Raw genomic sequence first — 19,983 nt, 5'->3', positions numbered from 1 at the left:
TAAAATTTGTGCTAGTACATACTGTAAGGCATCACCAGAGCAATCAGAAATCTACTTTTACTGTAAGGGAGCCAAGGAGGTAACAAATAAAAAGGCAATGGTAACAGAGAATATGAGTTACTAAGCACCTGGAATGAATAAAGTCAATTACAACAGGTCACATGTGCTGTGTGCTTTCCCTTGAAAGTGGGAGAAAAGACAAGTGAGGAAAAAAGGAATCCCCTGCCACTGAGGAGTCTACATTCTAGCTGGTGAACCAAGACATTCACATAAGGAGCAGCCAAAGAAAACACAAAACTGGCTTGAAAGGTTAAAAAGTACTGACAGCAGTGGAGCTTGGGCTAGACCTTGGAGAGAGAACAAGAACAGGAGACAGAAAGGGCTTTCCAGACCAGGCTAACGGCACAAACGAAGGTAAACCAAGAACTAGGAGCACGGAAAAAATAAAAAGGAAGTGGGTTTGGCTGGAGTAGAGGTCCACTTGGGAAGAACTGAAAAATAACTAAGCAGGAACAATGTTAGGATGGCTTTCAATGTCAGGCTGAGTTGTTTCTACGGGAAAAAAGAAAGCTCAATGTTCAACAAAAGTCTGAGCTCTTTGCTATCAAAGACTGTATCTTATGATTCTCGGATCCAGTACAAGGCAGAACTCAAACCTTGGCAATTACAAGTGCCACAACAAGCTTTGCTCTTGCAGGAAAGCATGTGGTTAAGAGTGTGGCTGTGGGGCTGGCCCGGTGGCATAGTGGTTAAGTGCGCATGTTCTGCTTTGGCAGCCCGGGGTTTGCCGGTTCGGATCCCAGGCGCGGACACGGCACTGCTTGGCAAAAGCCATGCTGTGCTAGGTGTCCCACATATAAAGTAGAGGAAAACAGGCATGGATGTTAGCTCAAGGCCAATCTTCCTCAGCGAAAAGAGGAGGATTGGCAGCAGTTAGCTCAGGGCTAATCTTCCTCAAAAGTGCTCAGTTAATATGCTTGGATTTGAATCTGGGCTCTACCACTCAGAAGCATCTCACTGTGGCTTTACCTCTTTGAAGCCATTTCCTCATTGTAAAATTAGTGTAAGAAACACTCCTCTCTCAGAGTTGTTTTAAGGATTAAGTGATATAATAATACAGGAAATGGACTTAGCAATGGGACCAACTGAGTTTATTTCAAGGAAAACAGGTGTAGTCTGAGGTGTAGGTGAAGAATTGGGGTGCAATATGAGAATGCAAGAGAGAGGATTGAGTTTCAGCATGCAAAGGACTGCTACACAACATGAAATGGAAGGCTCATGGAGGAGCTGTGTTCAGTGCCATCTGAACAGACCAACTTGGAAAAACTCCACACCTAACCCTCTACCAGTGATCACCAAGGTACAACACCTGAGCTTCATTAAACGTAAAGCACAAAACTGTGTATCAAATTATGGTCCCTCCGATTTATAGTGCGATCTCAGAAATGACATAACCAAAAAGTAAGAAAACCGTAGTTAAGAATTTACCTCTAGAGGCATTCTGCCGGTCAAAATTTAGTCTATGTGCACCCCTTGTTCCCACAACTGAATTGATATCAGGTCAGTTATTAATTCAAGGAATCTCCATTGCCATGACAATTATACATGTTCATTTTAATAAGTTTTGGCTAGAAATTCATCTTGTCATACTTAGCAGCATATTTAAAATAAAGTCATGGATCCAACATTATTAAAAGAGAAAAATTTACAAGCCAGTGATAACTGAATAGATCACAATGAACCTTCAAAATAACAAAAGGGCAAATAAAACAATAGTGGCTAGTGACAGATCACCTTTCAAAGAGAGAAAATATAAACCCAAGAAAAGAAAAAGTTCACTTTCTCCACCTCAAATAACTGACTTCAGAGAATACTTGCATGTATTTTTTAAAGACAGAGGGATTTCTTTTATTTTATTACTTACTGCTACTTTCATCTCCATACTTGTAAATGCAGGTTGGGTTTGCAGGACATAGAGCTGAGAAGGTAGGAGGAACAATATCTAATATACGCTGATGGTAAGACAACCTACAATACAAATAAGAGCCTCAGAAAATATTTATCAGTTCCATTCTTTGGTATATCCAACTCACCCAGAAAGTCACAATCTCCAACACCCTAGACTCAGCTGACAACCAAGAAGTAAAAGTTCCGGGGAAACAAGTCCTTTAAGCTTTTGTCTACGCCAGCACACCAAAACTCAGGCCTTCTTCAAAACTTACTGGTTTGCAGTGAGGTGTGGGCCAGTGGGTGGCCTGGTGGCCAAAGATGTGGGGTGATGATGGTGGGGTGGGGTGGAGCGGAGTCTGCATGGTTGAGAGACTGGTTTTACTGTAGCAAATAAATACATGTCGAGGCTAATGGAGTCAAGTCTCTTACTACCTCAAAAGGTATTTATAAATCCTGGCAAAAGGGAAGGCTAAAAAAATGAGATGCTGGCTTGGAATTGGAGGGATACACACACCTAGCTGGATGTACAAATAGTTAGAGATATGTGTGTGTGCACACACAAATATATTCATTACCTTTGTCCATAGCAACAAACATATCAAGTGTCCAGATGTTGGTTCCTAAATACCATACACCACTACTAGAAACTCAGGCTCTTTAATAAATAGATGATTCCAGGGGAGGGGCAAGGAAACACAAGATGAGCCTGGAACATCTTCTTTCAGAAATAAGGAAATGGAAATGTTCAATAAATGGAGGGTGGCATTAAAAAAGAAAGGAAGAAAAAAAAGAAGACACAAGGGGCTCCCAAAGGACAAATCAGGGACAATCTGGCCATCAAAATAAATAATGACAGTAACAGATTATAACCTACTGAACGAAACAGAAATCCATTAGTCCCTACTGATCTATAAACTCAGGAATAAATAAATAAAAGGGTCAAAAAGGAAAGCTCTTTATTACAGTGGAACAGCAACTAATAAACGTAGAAAGAATAATGGAAAAAGAGAAGCATCCTTGGCAGTCAACATAGTGGTGGCAGACAGGAGTAGGAGTTGTCAGTGGAGGTTTGATGAAGAATACAATATAAGTGAAACCTCACAATGTCTCCCACAAAATATTAATCAATTACAAGGGAAAAATGGTGAATTCCAGGGAGGGAAGGTGGCAGACACTGACATGAGCAGGTGATCAAGGGTAACGTCTCCAGTGCTGGGACGCATGTGCCTCCTGATGTGATGCCCTGAGAAGAGCACCAACAAGGCAAGAACTGAGTCTAGTCATGAGGACACGTCAGGGCAACCCAAGAAAGTAAGGCCCAGATTCTTTAAAACTGACAAGGACACGAAAGACAGAGAAAGAATAATAACTGTTCAAGATTGAAGAATCTAAAGAGAATGGGACAATTAAATGCTACACATGTTCCTGAATAGGATTCTGGACCAGAAAGGAAAAAGACATTGTTGGGATGGTTGGCAAAATGTCAGCAGCATGTGTGGACTGCATGGTAGTATTACTATACCAGAGCTGATGTCCTGATTTGGAGGGTGGTATGCTGGTCATGCAGGAGAGTGTCTTTGTTTTGGGGAAATATACAATGGACTGTTAAAGGATGATGGGATATCATACCGGAGGCTTGTTTTCAAAGGGTTGAGAAAAAGACCAATGAAATGGGTGTATTCATGCTGAGAGGGAAAAAGGAGTGAGCGTGAGCACAAACATGGTGAAATGCTGACAACCAGGGAATCTAGATGATCAGGATACAGAGTTCTTCGCACTATTTTGGCACCTTTCCTGAAATGTGAAATTATTTCAAAGTATATTTGACAAAAAAACCTTGTTGATTTAATTCACATGAATTCAGATGGCACAACTGCTTACTTTTTTCAGCCTAAATCTTGACTAAAAACTAAAAGGGAAGAGAGGCAGGTATTTGGATTTTAAAAATGACCTTCTGGACACAAATCACAAATGCAGAGAAGAAAAAAATCCCGCCCTAGAAATTAAGAGAACCAAGCTAAAGAGAAAACACAAAGACCTTACCTCATACATTTTTCTAGAACTTCTCTTACAAACTTTGGTTTGGGACTTTCAGGATCTTGAGTAAGACAATCTGACCTGATGAGGAAATGCGGTTTTAGAAGTTCTTACCCATAATCTGTACTTATACCTAACTTGTACTTAGCTACAAATGGTTTTCCTTCCAACTAAATTATTTCATTTATATATAAAAATATCAAAAATAAACTAAATACTTCAGACCATAAAGAATACTGCTTTTAAGTTATAGTTTTAAATATGAACAGTTTTTAAATTATGGTGGACTACAGAGAAGAGAAAGATAAAACACAACACCACTTACCAATCTTCCCAGCTCCAACGAAACTGGAAGTTACTTAGATGATGGGAAAACCAATTAATAAACCTATACAGAGAATTGGGAGATGGGAACAGAAAAGGACAAATGATTGCAATTTATAATAGGATTTATACAATATAACATATATTAGGATTTATACAATATAATATATAATAGGATTTATACAATCCTTCAGACAAATAAAACCCTATTTTACGGAGTAAATGAAAAGCACATCCCCTTACTCACAGCTGTATCTTTTCCTGTCACTTACCCTTTTCTCTGCAAATCCTCTAACTCATCTTCTACTTCAAAAACTAACAGTCTCCCATCTCATTCCTTCTAATAGCGCTATCCATTTTAAGTGAATAACAGATACAATTTGAGTGCCTGTTTTCTGCTAGGCACCACATAAATGTTTACACAATTTAATTCTCATAGTAACTCCTGGGGAATGTATTATTTTCCCCATTTAATTGACAATGAAACAGAAACAAACAAAAAAAGATTAAATTGCAGATACATTTTATAAACGGCAGAGCCAAAGCATAGCCTCTCATCGTCACACCATGCCCTTTTCACCATAAACAATAAGACACCATCGAAGAGGTAGGAAAGAATATCAGCTAACAAAGGTGGGACATAGACCTCACCCAAAAGAAGACAGTGAGCATGCAATTCCCACAGCCATACAAATCCAATAAGGTCTTTTGTACAAACTGAGTCTTGAAACTGTAGTTATGTAGAAGCTAATTATTTTAGAAGCAGATGCTATCTATATATAAATAAAAATACATACATAATATATATTTAAATATATAAATATACAGTTTTAGACTCTGCTTTTACATAGGGGCTAGCCTAAAGCCTATTTTAAAAGGCTTTACAGAGGAAATTACAGAGGATTAAGATTCCAGAGGAAAAGGTATAACTATACCAAAGCACCAAACAAGTAAATAATACAATTAAAGAAAACTTCAGGATGGTATCATTTCATACTAAAAGTTAAGACTAGAAAGCGTAATGTAACATTACAAGTATGATTTTATTACTATAACAAAGGATTATTTTGGGGAGGCAAGAAAGAAAGATCAACTTGGAAATTCTTAAGGCAAATGTTTTGCTGATCAAATTCAATTAAGTACAGGGAGTAGAAGCTGCTAACAATCAGTATAGCGATAGGGCAGTTACTATACCTGTCTACGCAGGTAGTATTCATCGTGTCCAAACGCATGTATAACATTTCCGTTGCCTGTGCAAGCTGTGAATTTGAGGATAAGGAAAACTATTCTCCACCTTCCTTCAAAATAAGTTGTGATAGGAAAAGAAAAACATTTCCTAGAAGTCTGCATAATGACTAATAATGTTGAGCATCTTTTCATGTAATCTTTTTTTAACAGCTTTGAAGTATCAATGATGTACAATAAATCTGACCTGGATACACCCATGAATCAAGATAATGAACATCTGTATCACCTCCAAAATTTCCCCATGCTCTTTTGTAATCCAGTCTCCCTTCTCCCCTTCCTCATCTATGTCTCCAAGCAAATACTGGTCTGCTGTCACTAGATTACTTTGCACTTTCTAGAATTTTTTGTAAATGGAATCATGTAGTATGAATTCTTATTTGTTTGGCACCTTTACTCAGCATAACTATCTTACAGTTCATTCATGTTGTTGCCTGCATCAAAAACTTGCTCCTTTTTATTACTGAGTCGCATTGTATAGATACAATGAAATTTATTTATCCATTCATGTATTGATGGATATTAAGATTGCTGCCAGTTTTTGGTTATTACAAATAAAGTTTCTATGAACATTAATGCCTAATCTTTGGAGGGACACATGCTTTCATTTCCCTTGGATAAATACCTAAGAGTGGAATGGCTGAACTGTTTGGTACATGTAATGTTTAAATTTTAAAGAAATGTCATCCTGTTTTCATGAAGTGATTTAAACCACAAGCAGAAATATTTAAAGCCAGACCAAAGAGAGTACGTTTAAAAACAAAGGAAAGGATACAACTTGGGGTAGAGAGCCAGGCTGAAGTTTGCACAGTTCAATGAGAAGTGTTGTGTACATCACATCAATGTGAGGGGGTGCTGGAAGTTGAAACAGCTCTGCAAAAATCACCTACAAAGGAATCATGAGTCAGAACACAATTCAACAGCTATCTATGCACTTCTGCTATTAGAAAGACCTCAACATTCTAAAGGTAAACTAACTCCATGGCACTCACAGGGAAAAAAAAATTACCTTTTAATCTTTAAAATTACACTCTGTAAAACATGAAGATCTATAATTGAATACTGCAATGAACATTTCTCCTCTTTATAACTCAATCAAATAAGAATATGCAAAAATCAATGCTTATCCCAGAGAACAGTACAATCAAATTCCAACTTTGGAAGTATCAGAATTGGTTGAGGGAGGGACAGTTTACTGAGGGACTCAAAGATCCATCAGTTTCATTCCCATAAGTAGGAAAAACTCTGATTAGACTCTGAGGATGGGAACAGAGATAATCAAGTCATTCCACATGGCTACTTGAAACTGGTGCCCAGAAATCTTTTTGGTAGCCCAAGACTTTTTTGCCATGCCTCTCGTTTAGAAACCGGTTTCCATTCTCCCTATATAATTTGCGGACCACCTTCCTAGAATTCTAAAGCCTGGTCTGCATTCTTCCTCTCATCCCTATCTCCCACACTTCTGTACTTCATTCTGATGAATTTCCACATTTTGCACATTTAAAAATATGGCTTATTCTATGCATTTCAACTGACATGTCAATGAATCAAGTTCACAGCCTAAACATACTCTCAAGTTCTGTAAAGACAGGTGAGATGCAGTACTTTTAAGAAAGTACACATTGCAGTATGAATAAAAAGTAAATCTTAAATAATACATCGTAACCCTGCTCACTTACATAAGTGTTTTAACATAAAGGAATAATGTAATTGACAGTTTGACCCACGTGTCAAGTGAAAATACTGTTTCTAGGGACATAAATCTCTACAAGGTGTTCAACAATGATACTAATATCATCCTTTGTATGACTTAATATGGAATTTAAAGCATTATCTATTCTCCCTACTTCCAAAACAACTGGCTCTTCTGATTTCTAAGAATAAATAAGGACTCATATTTATCCCTACCTTGTGATACAGAGAATAATATACTATGTACATATTATGTTAATATTATATATTTGTTAGGTTATCTGCCTAAAGTATTACAATACTTCAAAGTACTTAAGCCACTTACACATATGTCAAGCGGACAATGTATTGACAGAACTAGAAGTAACCTGCATTATCCATGATAACCATCCATGAGTGAAGACATACTATATAAATAATTTACAAGCAACTCAAAATTCCATTTGGCTATTGATCTCAACCTCCTCTTTTCTCCTTACTAACATGGCTAAAAGAGCACTAAAACTGAGAGCAATCTGTTCAGTCCTCTGTTAATTTTCAGTACCTAACAAGTGGCAAGAAAAAAAAAGCTAAGAGTAGATTACACTTTAAAGTTAACAGAAAGCTTCTGAAACTTAGAAACAAGCTCCATGTGGAATGCTTACCTCAACTATGTGGTAGTTCAATGGGATCTTGTTCTTCCCTGGATAGCTCACTAGCTGTGCAGCACTACAAAAAATGTAATTTAAGTTTAATAAGTATACAAAGATGTACGAAAAATCAAATAAGCAGTTTCGATAGCAGTGCGTTTAGATAGAAGGAAAGGTTCTTTTCTGAAATATTCTAGATTTGTTACTTCACTTAACTATAGCACGAATTATTTTGTCTACCACAAAGAAGCTCTTTAATGCATCCAAAACTCCCTGAAAGATCAAACGGAGTGTAAGTAACAATACTAAGAAAGCATGTTTAGATCTATTAACTTAAAACGTTTTAACAGGGTAGACTATTCCCCCAATACTATATTCCTTTCCACCTTAAAATCTAAACCAAAACTTTCCAAGGTTTAAGAAAATATTAAAAATAAACTTTTCCAAAGCTTGATGTCTAAATGCTAGAAAACAGAGCAACATCATTAGTATTCATTTATTCCCATAATATTCATACCAAAAATAGCTTGCCATTCAAGTTAATCTGTCCATAGCATACAGCAAACATTCACACACAAAAAGCTGGCGTCACATGCACATTACCATAAAGCACTATAGTACTATGAACACCCAGAAAAGTACCATTGAGGGTGAAGGGCCTTGAGAAAGCAAAGCAAGTGTTTTCTGAGATTGGTCATAGCAAGACAGGACATCAGGAAGAGAGGAAGATCTCTTACACTCAACATACACTTTGTTCTTACCGCATTTTGAAAATTGCTACTTTTTCTCCTCCCTGAAAGTACCATGGGAAGAAGCTTACCAAGTCTTCCTTTCCTTCCAGTGGGACTTTATGATGCAGTGAAGGTTCTCCTCTATTACGAATCTTTCCACTGAATGACTCCCTGGCATTACAGGACCCTGGGAAGAAACCCAATGCATATACTACACATCTAGAAAAAATATTTCCTTTCATTTATGCAACAAATATTTGAGAGCTTATTACATTCCAAACACTAGACTGGATGCTGGGAATCTAAGTTCAGAAGTTATGAAAGCTCTATATTCAGCAAATTTCATTGTTGTGCCCACTTCTATGTACCACAGCCTGAATGTCGGCCGCAGTGTTTCCTCCACCACATCTGACGCTATACCACCACCTTCTACCTCCATTCTTCTAGGAAACAAAATCATTTTTGTATATTATTAGCCCTATACAGTTTTTTCTTAAACCATGAGAGTAGATTACTTCCATAACAAACATTAAGAGAGGGAAAACTTTATTTCAAACACCATATATGTTTATCACGTATGCACTGAAAGATATCCATACCATATTGTTTTTAAAAAGGTTAAAAACATTACCTACGTGATATTGTTTAATTTTTTAAAAAAGTATATGCATAGCAAACAAGTCCAGAGAGTTATTTTTATGTACTTATTTATTTACTATTGTAGACTCTTAATGGTGACTTTTACTTTAATCTGCTCTATAATTTCTAATTTTTTTAGATAAACATTTTTTTCAAAAGCCAGAACAAAAGAAATCAAATCCCCTTCATTTTGAGGGGAACAGATATTTTGTATATTAATGCTCTTCTGGCCAAGGATGACGGGCACTTTACAGAGGCAACACCAATTAATATAAACAGCCAGGGAGAAACAAATTTTGAGGTCCCCTTCTAGTTCCCCTTATACTAAGAAAAACCTAAACACAAACATTCTAGCAATCTTAAACATAAATTAGGCTTTCAATTAGATATACCTAATTAGACCATTACATAATGACTAAAAGCATTTCATTATATATGGAATATAGGAAAGTGGGCAGCAAGTTGATTATTTTGTATATATAACTGATTATCTAACAACTTTTTACTCTGAGATAGATTACATGCATAGGCTAGCCCTGGTGGCCTAGTGGTTAAGTTCAGTGTGCTCTGCTTCGGTGGCTCAGGTTCAGTTCCTGGGCACAGACCTACACTGCTTTGTCAGTGGCCATGCTGTGCTGGTGGCCCACATACTAAAAAAATAAATAAATAAAGATTGTATACTAAATTTTCACAGGTCATAAGCAATTTACAGTAGGACAGAAAACAGAAGATAGGAGGAAAAATACCCTCAAATCTAACCATAAGTGGTAATACTGGTTCTCATGCCAGCGGTTCTCAACTGAGGGCAATTTTGCCTTCAGGGGACAACTGGCAATCTCTGGAGACATTTTTCACTGTCACAACTCACATTTAGCCTCTAGATTCTACTGGCCATTGGCATCTAGAGGGTAGAGGACAAGGATGCTGCTAATAACAACATACAGGACAGTTCCCCACAACAAAGAACTCTCCAGTCCAAAACGTCAGTTATGCTGGGGCTGAGAAACTGTTCTACGCTGACTGGGATGTACTAAGCAACAGGTGTGGTACTTTAGCCAGGCGAGCTTCTATTCAGAACCAAGCCAGTCATCACCATGCTTGCTGCTTGGCTATTAAAGTTAAGACAGTTATTCAAATGCAAAGGTATAAAAAAATTAAAGCATAGTCAAAATGTAAATTTTATACCAGGTGTTAATATCAAAATTATACATTTTCTTAATTGCTAAAATATAACGGCTTCATACAAGTTGACTTCATAATAAAGAATAAAGAATACTTATATTTAAAACTATAAAGCCAGCTTATACTAATCTTAGGTGATATTTTTTTGAGGAAGATTAGCCCTGAGCTAACACCTGCTGCTAATCCTCCTCTTTTTGCTGAGGAAGACTGGTCCTGAGCTGACAACTGTGCCCATCTTCCTCTACTTTATATGTGGGATGCCTGCCACAGCATGGCTTGACAAATGGTGCGTAGGTCCACACCCGGGATCTGAACCAGCTGCCGAATCGGAAGGTGCAAACTTAACCGCTGTGCCACTGGGCTGGCCCCTAATCTTTGGGGATTTTAAATTAAAAACACTGCGTAATTTTTAAAAAACTAATGATATAATATGAATAAGACAAGCTGTGAGGGTTAGAGAGAGATGGACAATCTCTAAAACTGGGCATTTTTCTTGAAAGATAACCTTATTAAAAATAATCGCTAAAATTATTGAGCACTCATCATGTGTCACATACTGTTCTATGCCTTTTACGTGTATTAACAATTTAATCTCATTATGACTTTATGAAGTACACACTATTATTATCCCCTTAGGAAACTAGGCAGAGAGGTAAATAACTCACCCAAGATCACACACCTAGGATCTGACTAAGCCAGGATTAATACCCAAACCAATCTGGCTCTCAAACCTACACTCTTAAACTGCACACTGTGCTGTCTTAATCTATTTACACATGCTAAATATAATTTCTTGCATAATGAGGTGATACCATTCAGGGAATTAAATTGTTAACTTCACTGCCATTGACCCTCAGATAATAAACAGTCAAAACTAGCATGTATCACAGGCAAAATTCACACAAGATTAAACCAGAGTATAACGGCACAAAGGCCCTCGCACAGGAACTTCCAGTTGGTCTCGTACCTCGGGATCATCCGTGTAATCAAACATTCTGAAGATGACCCTCGGCATCGGGTACACGGAGTCCTCAGTGTGGGGAGGTGGTGTAAACGGGGGCAGATTGTGCTGCAGGGCTTCACACAGGATGCTGTCAAAGGCAAGATAAGGTCTGAGGATGTGCCGCTCCTGCCAGCGATCCTTTTTCAATTTCTGAATCTGGGCCCACAGGCAATCTAAATACTAAAGACAGATTAATTTTTAATAATTAATATATATTTGGAGACTAGAAGAAATATCATTTTGACTAGACAAAACAAAAAATCAGTACCTTCTAAAACACAGGATACAAAAGTAAGCCAACTTGCAATTAAATGTAGTACAGAGGAATGGTGCTAAGTTGTTGTCTTAATTACTTTATCAAGCCTGTCTGAGGCTGCTACCTCTTACATTTTTCAAATTTGGCATTTAAATAAAAAATGTCAACTCTATGATATCTGGACTCCCACAGAATGGGCGATGTTTCAATTACATTCTAACATTTATTAAAAATCCACTATATGCCCAGGGCTATGAGGAGCTGGACCCTGACATGTAACGTGGAAACCTAGCGAAGGTATACAAATGGAATGATTTGAGTATGTCACAGAGATAAGAATCTACATAGAGCTGGCTGTGCTTGTATCACAAGAGACTGAAATCAATTTACCTCTTCTTGTGGATGTGGTTTCTCAGCAGTCCATACTTGTAACATGGGCACATGAGTCTTCTGGCGTCTTCTAAAGATAATAAAGAAAATCCACATTTAGGTTTTCAAAAACATGAAAAGATATCTGGTTGCTTTCATAATTAATAAAATGCAAATTAAAGCAGTGAAATAACTTTTACCTATCAGACTGGCAGACATCAAAATTTTTGATGATATGCTACATTGCCAAAATGTGGGCAAATATGCAGTTTCAAACATTGCTAGCAGAGGGGCTAACTAATATAATTTAGTCTCTTTAGGAGAGATAAGAAGGAGTATAATCTCCTTGGAAGGCAATGTGACTAAATCTATGAAAGTTAAAATTGTTAAAACACTTTAACCCAGCAATGCCATTTCTAAAAATTCATATCCCCTACAAATTTATTTGCACGTGTTCATAAAGAAACATGTACAAGGATATTCACTAAAGCATTGTTTATAATAGCAAAAGAATGGAAACACCTAAATGCCTACCAACAGGGGTCTAGTTAAAGAAACTATGGTATATTAAAGGAGTGGAATACCATAGCTGTCAAAAAGAACAAGGCAGAGCCATATACTCTCATGCAACAAATCCAAGTTATCCTAAGGAAAAAACAAAGTGAAGACCATTGTCCTTACTGTGTACTACCATTTGTATAAAAAAGGGGAAGGACATATACTCAAATGCTGGGATATTCACACTATTATTTTTCTTCTTTTGCAAACATCTACCTTTTTTTAACAAACCCAGTACAACTTTCAAAATTATAAAAAAATTTAAAAAATCTGTCATTCAAAGGCAGCTTAACATAAGGAAAAAGATTTTTATCTTTATACCTCTTTTAGCTTTATTTGTAACCAACTAAGTAGATATTAGCAATACCCAAAGAAGTACCTATTAATAGATCTAAAATGAAACTTATAATAAAATTATTCTGATTACCATGCTGCTGGATAATTAAGTGTAAGTTTGCTAACAAGGCCACCATTATCTAATAAACCAAGCTTTTAACATCGGCTTAAAGAAGTGGGTAATGGGAAAATATGGGATTATTTTAACTGAAATGTGTCATATTACTCAAGATGTGTAAGCTGGGTGGCTGGTTAAGGATCACTGTTTCAAGGACTCAGTTTAGGATTAATTTAGATAAAATAAATATATTGTACGTGCTAGGGCAGTGGTTCTCCACCCACGGAACATATCAATAAGACAGATGTCCAAACCTCTCGCTCAAATATCGGGATTCAATTGGTCCAGGGGTTGGGGTTGGAGCACGTTTAAGTGCCACAGGGGACTCTTATGCACACTAATATTTGACAATCATTGTGTTAAGACGTTTTACGCCTTTGCAAACATACAAAAGCAGCTTAAAACAAGCTATGCTACCAACTCCTTTGTACTGGGAAAGTCAGCAAGTCTATTTGATTACTCCGAGGCCTCAGTAAGTTGCAACAGTAGGGGAATGAGATTACCTAGAGAACGCCTTAGGGAACTCAACAGCTTATTTTTGAGAAATAAAACTCAAATGGTATTACTAATAGATAGAATAGAACACATTTATGATATCAGTAAGATATCCTTTACCTAAACAACAAAGAGAACTACGAGCTGTGCCCTTACTTAAGATAGCTTTCAGTGTTGGCAAAGATGCGGTCCATCTCTGCATCTTTCTTTTCGTACAACTCCTTTCCAACCCAGGGCAAAGATGACAGAAATGCATACACGTACCAATCCCGTCGCACCTAAAGAATTTTTAAAAAGGTAAATTTAAAGTAAATGTTAGTTAATTCTCATTCATATTGTATTTATTCTTGAATGAAATCCTACAGAAGCTACAACAGGACTTAAGCAAGACATCTAGCTCATTCAGAGTATTTCTAGATAAATTATTTTTAATCTTACATACAGAATCATTTGAGTTAACATACAGATGTCACAAGAACCCACCTGTATGCAGCTGACTTAACTTTTAGGTATTAATTTATAGCATGATAATCTGATGTTATCTTTTGTTTTTTATTAGTAAAGAGTTACCAGTGAAAAATTCCTGGTACTCTATGGACAGGGTTCAGTATAAAGGACTTTCTTACCTGAGGCACATCTTCTTCCTGAGTTACACTTACAAAATTTTCAAACATAGCAACCATCGACGGGGCCGCAATGACGTGACAATTCACCAGATCAGATAAGAAGCGGACCTGTTCGGGACAATAATTTCTATTAAATCTAAATCTCCTTGATAATAATTAAAAACACACAATCTTGTTGAAATCACAGGTCTGAAAAACTACAGCCCAAGGGCTAAATCTAGCCCACTGGCTGTTTTTTGCATGGCCTGCAAACTAAGAATGTTTTTTAGATATTTAAATGCTTGAAAAAAATCCAAAATATTTTATGATTCATACAAATTATATGAAATTAAATTTCAGTGTTCGCAAATAAACTTTTACTGGAACACAGCCATGCTCCTCTGTTTACATATTGTCTATGGCTGCTTTTGTGCTGCAACAGCAGAACGGAGTAGTTGTGACAGAGACCATATGAAGGCAGGAAGCTGTGGATTTACAGGTTTCCATTCTATGCTACACTAAGAGCCAAGACTGTAATATTCTAGCTACTTCAACCTCTAAGTTTCTTTTCTGTTTGGCTGTGAGAAAATTTTCACTATAGAAACGGAACTACAGAAATGGAAATTTCTGACCAGATATTTATTACGTGTCTTTTGTGTGCCACTGCTAAGCACTACTAAAAATTACCTGTCAAATGGGAGCTCATAGTCTCGTGGGATAAGCATAATCTCAATCCAAAGGGATGAGTCCTATACTAAAAGGCAAATCACAAGTGCTCTAGGAACAGTGACCAAGGGAGTGGGGGAAAGCATCATAACGCAACTAACGCTTGGGCTAGGTCATAAAGGATGAGTAAAGTGCTCCTCAAGGGGAGAGCAAGGAGAGTATTCTAGGCAGAGGGGTTCAAAGACAAGGTGTGTTCAGGGATCTGCAAATAATTTTGATATAGCTGGAGGGTGTACAGGAGGCAAGGATGGAGAAAGAGACTGGGGAAACCATGAAAGATCAGGTTAAGGAGTCTGGACTTAATCTCATAGCCTGATGAGTGTCCGAACTACTCAGTAAAAAAGAACTGGATCACATACCTCTGAAACATGTACATGTATTTATAATATACACTGGCCCAGTGAAGTCTATGTATTACGTATTATTAAGGCTTAATTCCATTTCCATTTAAGATAAATAAGAGTTCTAATATTTACTTCCTGCAACCTAATGAATCATCTTGTGCACCAGGCTTTTAAGACCATCCACCGTAGACAACAGAAAGGAACTGAGGTTTTTACTCTGTAGCCAACAATAGCACAGCCTAGTTATCAAAAGACCACTCTGGTGCCACTGTAGAAGATCAAGTAAAAAGCAGACAATCTGGATGCAAAAGATCAGTTAAGAGGCTGTTAAGACATGAGGAGGAAGGCTATGCTAGAGGCCCTGGAGCCAGAGGAGAAGGGACGGACTGGAGAGAAATGTAGGAGGTAGAAGCGAGAGGGCTTGGGGACTGCTTACAGTTTGAAGGGGCAAAGGGAAGACAAAAATTCATGCTCAGGTTTCTAGATGGATTATCCAGTGGACAGCAGCCACTGTGTGTGGGCTGGGGAGAGGACAGAGGAAAGAAGGTAAAAATAATGCATTAATTTAGGGACTTTCCGGCAAGATATCTTAGGGCTATCCAGGTAGTATTTGAAACACAGGTCTCGAGCTCAGGAGAAAGGCTGAAGCAGGAGATACAGATTATAGATTTGAAGGGGAGGGGGTCATCAAAATAAAGGTGGTTTATGAAAATAGGAGAGAGAATGAGAAAGCTTCAGGGAGAGTATTTAAAGAAAAGTGAAGCAGTGACAGAATCCTGGGAAATACAAAAATTTAAGGGGCAAAGGAAGATGACCCAGTAAAAGGAGCCTGAGGAATAGAAGGTAGGTGGCAGCAGGAGATCCAGGAAAAAATGGTGCTCCAGAAACCAGGAGCTAAGAAAGGAGTGCACAGAATCACATGCTACAGGAAGGTCAACGAGGATTTAGTGTGAAAAGAAGCCACTGGACTTGGTAATGAGCTGTGGTACCTTTAATGAGAATGCTTTCAAAACAGCAGCTGTTGTGGTGAATGGAGAACTGTATTTCAAGAGAAAGGATAAATTATTTGGTTGTAGCTCACCTCTCCTCTCCATTCCAACACTGTCATAATATACCAAAAAAAAAAATAACTTACCAAATACACAGCTTCATTATAATTGTTTGCTTTCAATGATTCTTTAAGTTGACGAATCATGGCTTCTACAAATTCTCCACCAAAGTTGTAATTCCTGGCGTTCAGCAGTCCAACTAATGTTGTATAAATGGTCAACTTCTCAGGTAACAGCCGTGCACTGATTTGAGAACCCAGTACAACAAGAAAACCCCAAAACAGCAGCATTATGTTAAGTTGCTGAATTTTAGACTATATAAGCCTATCATTTTATTAACTTCGGAACAGGATTACTTTTAGCTATGTTTTCAAAACAACTTCAGATAAGGCATAAATATTGAGAGGAATTACAGACATGGCCCTGGCAACTTTTCATTTTAATTCTAGTTAGTTAATCCAAGAGTTAAGAAAGTAAAATATTCTAATTGTGTAGTTATCAAATTAACATAAATATAACTAATGCTACACTAGTTTTTCTTCCAATGTGTTTAGTGGAATCAAATGGCAGTTCTAAAGAAAATGGTTTCCAAGGTAAAATATCTGGGAACTGCTGGGTGAAACAAGTTTCATTCCTGCAGGATCATTAAGGGGGAGCTGCAGCATGCAGCAAGTCTAAACATAGCTAACCATTCGTCAAGGGATCAGAATTCCACTTTGAGAAACAGTATTCTAAGTTGCTTAGAAAAAGCTCAGAACCAAAGCCAGTTTCAACGAAGTTCCTAACAGTTAAACTGTTGAGTCTTTAACATGGTACTCTGATACAGTAAGGTTTCTTTATATCCCAGTTTGCTTACTACAAGCGTGCTGATTTTCATTAAACTTATTTGAAAAGGAAGAGGATTACAGAAATAAACCTTTGGAAAAAGCAAATGTTACTTCCTAAATTATGCAGCCTTTAGAAATCAGCTCAAAAAGAAAAGCAAATAGGAACTCATCATCATTCAGATTCTCTTACACTGTGTTTTCCCAGGGTACCTAGCAGGGGTGTTAGGAACAATTCAGGTTTTAAAAACTACTTGCAGTAATAGTACCACGTCCCCCACCTCCCAAAAAGCCATGGTGCCCATCAGAGTTGAAGCATAAATCTACTCCATTCTAACAAATGCTTTCACAACAGAAGGCCTCTTATGGATAACTTTAGCAAAATGACTTTTCTTAGTAGTTTCTTAGTCTAAGGACATGTCTTCCTGAATATTAACTGGATTCCTTTGAAAAACTGTAACTCAAATTATTTGTATTTTAGGAGGGGTTAAAGTGAAATCCACAGACAGTTTCAATTTGTATGTACATTTTAAATTTAAAAAATGAGCTGTAAGCATTAAAAACGTAACTGAAATGACAACTTAAGAGTGCTCGTCATAATTTAAAAATATCTTACAGTTTATAATTTCATCTAAAGTACAAAGGCCCCTTTATCCAGAAGTCATAGCTACTTCCTTGCAAGGCATACAATTCAGACTGATCAATGTCTATCTGAGAGATGAGAAAGTCTGAATAATTCCACCATCAGAGAGACCCTCATGACTTCACGTGAGACTTTTCCCACTTTAATTTCCTCACAAATTAAATGCTGATACTTGTTCTAGCTAACCTAACTCAGAGAAAGATTACTCCTATTAATAACTTCAAAAGCGTCTTTGGTCTTCCAAGAAGGGCTATTACTCAAGTGACCAGTTCTCAAATTTGTCTGGCACTACTGGTTAAAAATATAAATTAAACTCTATTATATATATTTAAACGACATGTTTAAAAGAAAATCTCTGAATGTGGAAAGTGTCTACTGTCTCACTTAGAAATAGTCAACTCAAATGATTATAAGGTTCCAAGAAACAAAACATAAGGAAAATGCTGTTTTAGTCTTATTTATACTCTAAGAAAAAGAGTTCACCAAAGGGCCAAAGGTCATTTCATTTGTACAAATTTCCTGATAGAAGGAAAGCTAAGAACATTCAGAACATACACGCATCTTTTGAACATTCCCAAAGCATTTAAGAGTAGATAATACATTATCACCTGGATTCATAAATCTTTTGCATACATACACTGTACAAAGAAGCCTTAAGATCTTGCTCTTGTAGTTAGGAAGATCAGCTTCCAGAACACCAGCCAAGCCTTCTAGGTTGCTCTCCAAAGAGCAGGCACTCTGTAGAGGACAGCATGTTAAATATGTGTCAAGTACTCATCCATTAGTGAATTAAAATATTCTAGGTGAGCATTAAAAAAGTCCAAGTCTTATATGCATAAATCAATTTGGGTATTGTTCTTCAGAAATCAATGAATGAATGAGATTTTAAAAGTAAGCAGTCTAAGACAGAGTAAGCATTAGAAATGGGAGGATACCACGGGCTCTATTCTCTCTCTCTAACTAATGCACTCACCATGACTGGGCAAACTACCTCAAGTATCCAGAATTGGTTTGATCCTTCATTATAAATTGAGAGGACTATTTCCTAAGGTTTCTTCCAAGACTCGTACTCTAGGAAAACTACTAAAAACATTTAACTCTCAATTATCTGCATCCCAAGGGTTTTAATACGCATTTACTTTGGGATACAGATGCATGACAACACAAGCTTTGCTTAAAACTTAGATCATCAAGTTTTCAGCTGCAGAAATTCGACAAGCACAGTCAACTACAACCCTAAGCCCATCAGTCTGTACCTATTTTGGTGCATACCTTTTCTCCTACTTTGCATATTAAAGATTCCAAATGATCTTCAGTTTCATTTGCATCAGAAGTTTTTCTCCTTTTGTGAGGCTGTCCCCCTGTTTCAACAATGTAAAAAAATTAACATTACATGATGAATGTGCTAGCACAAATTTTATTTAACTTTTTTAATGCTACACTCCCTTTTCTACCAGAAGCCCTACTTTTTACACACAGTAGCTCTCAACTGACCCTCCACTCCTCAGACAAGCCTAGATTAAGCAAGTCTTCATACCTAGGGACACTATAATAACTCCAGAAGGCATTACTGATGTTAAATTTTGTGTGGATAGTGCCCCGGGGAGCTACACAATGCAGCAGCACTGTCCATCTCTGTGGATAGGCAGGAACGGTGCCCACAATTTGCCAACCACTAGCAGTTAGAACACTGCAATTCTCTTGTACTTCTACTCCCATTCTCTAAACATGAGTTGTTTACTGATCCTCAGTTGCTGTTCTTAAAACCTCAGTGCCAGGAGTACTCATTATTCTAATAATGAAAATTATTTTGTAAACTGATGAAACATGGGTGCAAAACCAAGCTGAATGTTTTGGGAAAACCTTCATTAGGAAAAAGAAAAAGCTTTTGTATTAGGTATAAAGAGGAAAACTTCAAAAGATGGGAAAGGGAGCACAAAACATTAGGATTCCTCACTAGCTTTACAGGTGACCGGGCTCTTAAGTCTTCAGTTAACAGTTTTGGTTCTATAGACCACACAGCACTAGGGTATAGTTCATCCCAAACAATGACAGTTACAATCGGCAGACATATACTCAGAAAAGTCCTGGGCACTACATCAAAATTGGCGGGGAATGATTCCCTGCCTTAACTGGCTCTTGATTCCCTACTTTAACCACTGATCCTATTATGTTAAAAAACCATATCACTCAAACAAGCTTAAAAGAAAGATCTACCATTCTGAAAT

General features: G+C 37.2%; 1 protein-coding gene across 2 annotated transcripts in view; it reads right to left on the bottom strand.

Annotated features, from left to right (window-relative positions):
* NCBP1 (nuclear cap binding protein subunit 1) overlaps window positions 1-19,983 on the bottom strand; it is a 48,739-nt gene that overhangs the window by 12,733 nt on the left and 16,023 nt on the right. The window contains exons 2-15 of one of the 2 annotated variants that reach the window (XM_046657105.1): window positions 19,028-19,116; window positions 18,393-18,493; window positions 16,375-16,531; window positions 14,191-14,298; window positions 13,721-13,842; window positions 12,079-12,148; window positions 11,397-11,612; window positions 8,698-8,795; window positions 7,893-7,956; window positions 6,332-6,442; window positions 5,506-5,570; window positions 4,313-4,375; window positions 3,994-4,068; window positions 1,925-2,028 (exon numbers count right to left, since the gene is read on the bottom strand). In XM_046657105.1, the coding sequence (XP_046513061.1) occupies window positions 1,925-2,028; window positions 3,994-4,068; window positions 4,313-4,375; window positions 5,506-5,570; window positions 6,332-6,442; window positions 7,893-7,956; window positions 8,698-8,795; window positions 11,397-11,612; window positions 12,079-12,148; window positions 13,721-13,842; window positions 14,191-14,298; window positions 16,375-16,531; window positions 18,393-18,493; window positions 19,028-19,116 (1,443 nt within the window). Of the gene's footprint in view, window positions 1-1,924; window positions 2,029-3,993; window positions 4,069-4,312; window positions 4,376-5,505; window positions 5,571-6,331; window positions 6,443-7,892; window positions 7,957-8,697; window positions 8,796-11,396; window positions 11,613-12,078; window positions 12,149-13,720; window positions 13,843-14,190; window positions 14,299-16,374; window positions 16,532-18,363; window positions 18,496-19,027; window positions 19,117-19,983 lie in introns of those variants that run through there. The other variant, XM_046657194.1, reaches the window with a different exon arrangement.

The sequence above is a fragment of the Equus quagga genome, chromosome 1 (assembly GCF_021613505.1).
Source record: "Equus quagga isolate Etosha38 chromosome 1, UCLA_HA_Equagga_1.0, whole genome shotgun sequence".
NCBI classification, from domain to species: Eukaryota; Metazoa; Chordata; class Mammalia; order Perissodactyla; family Equidae; genus Equus; species Equus quagga.
The sequence above is the reverse complement of the archived record's forward strand: the minus strand, read 5'-3'. Positions and strand labels throughout refer to the sequence as shown.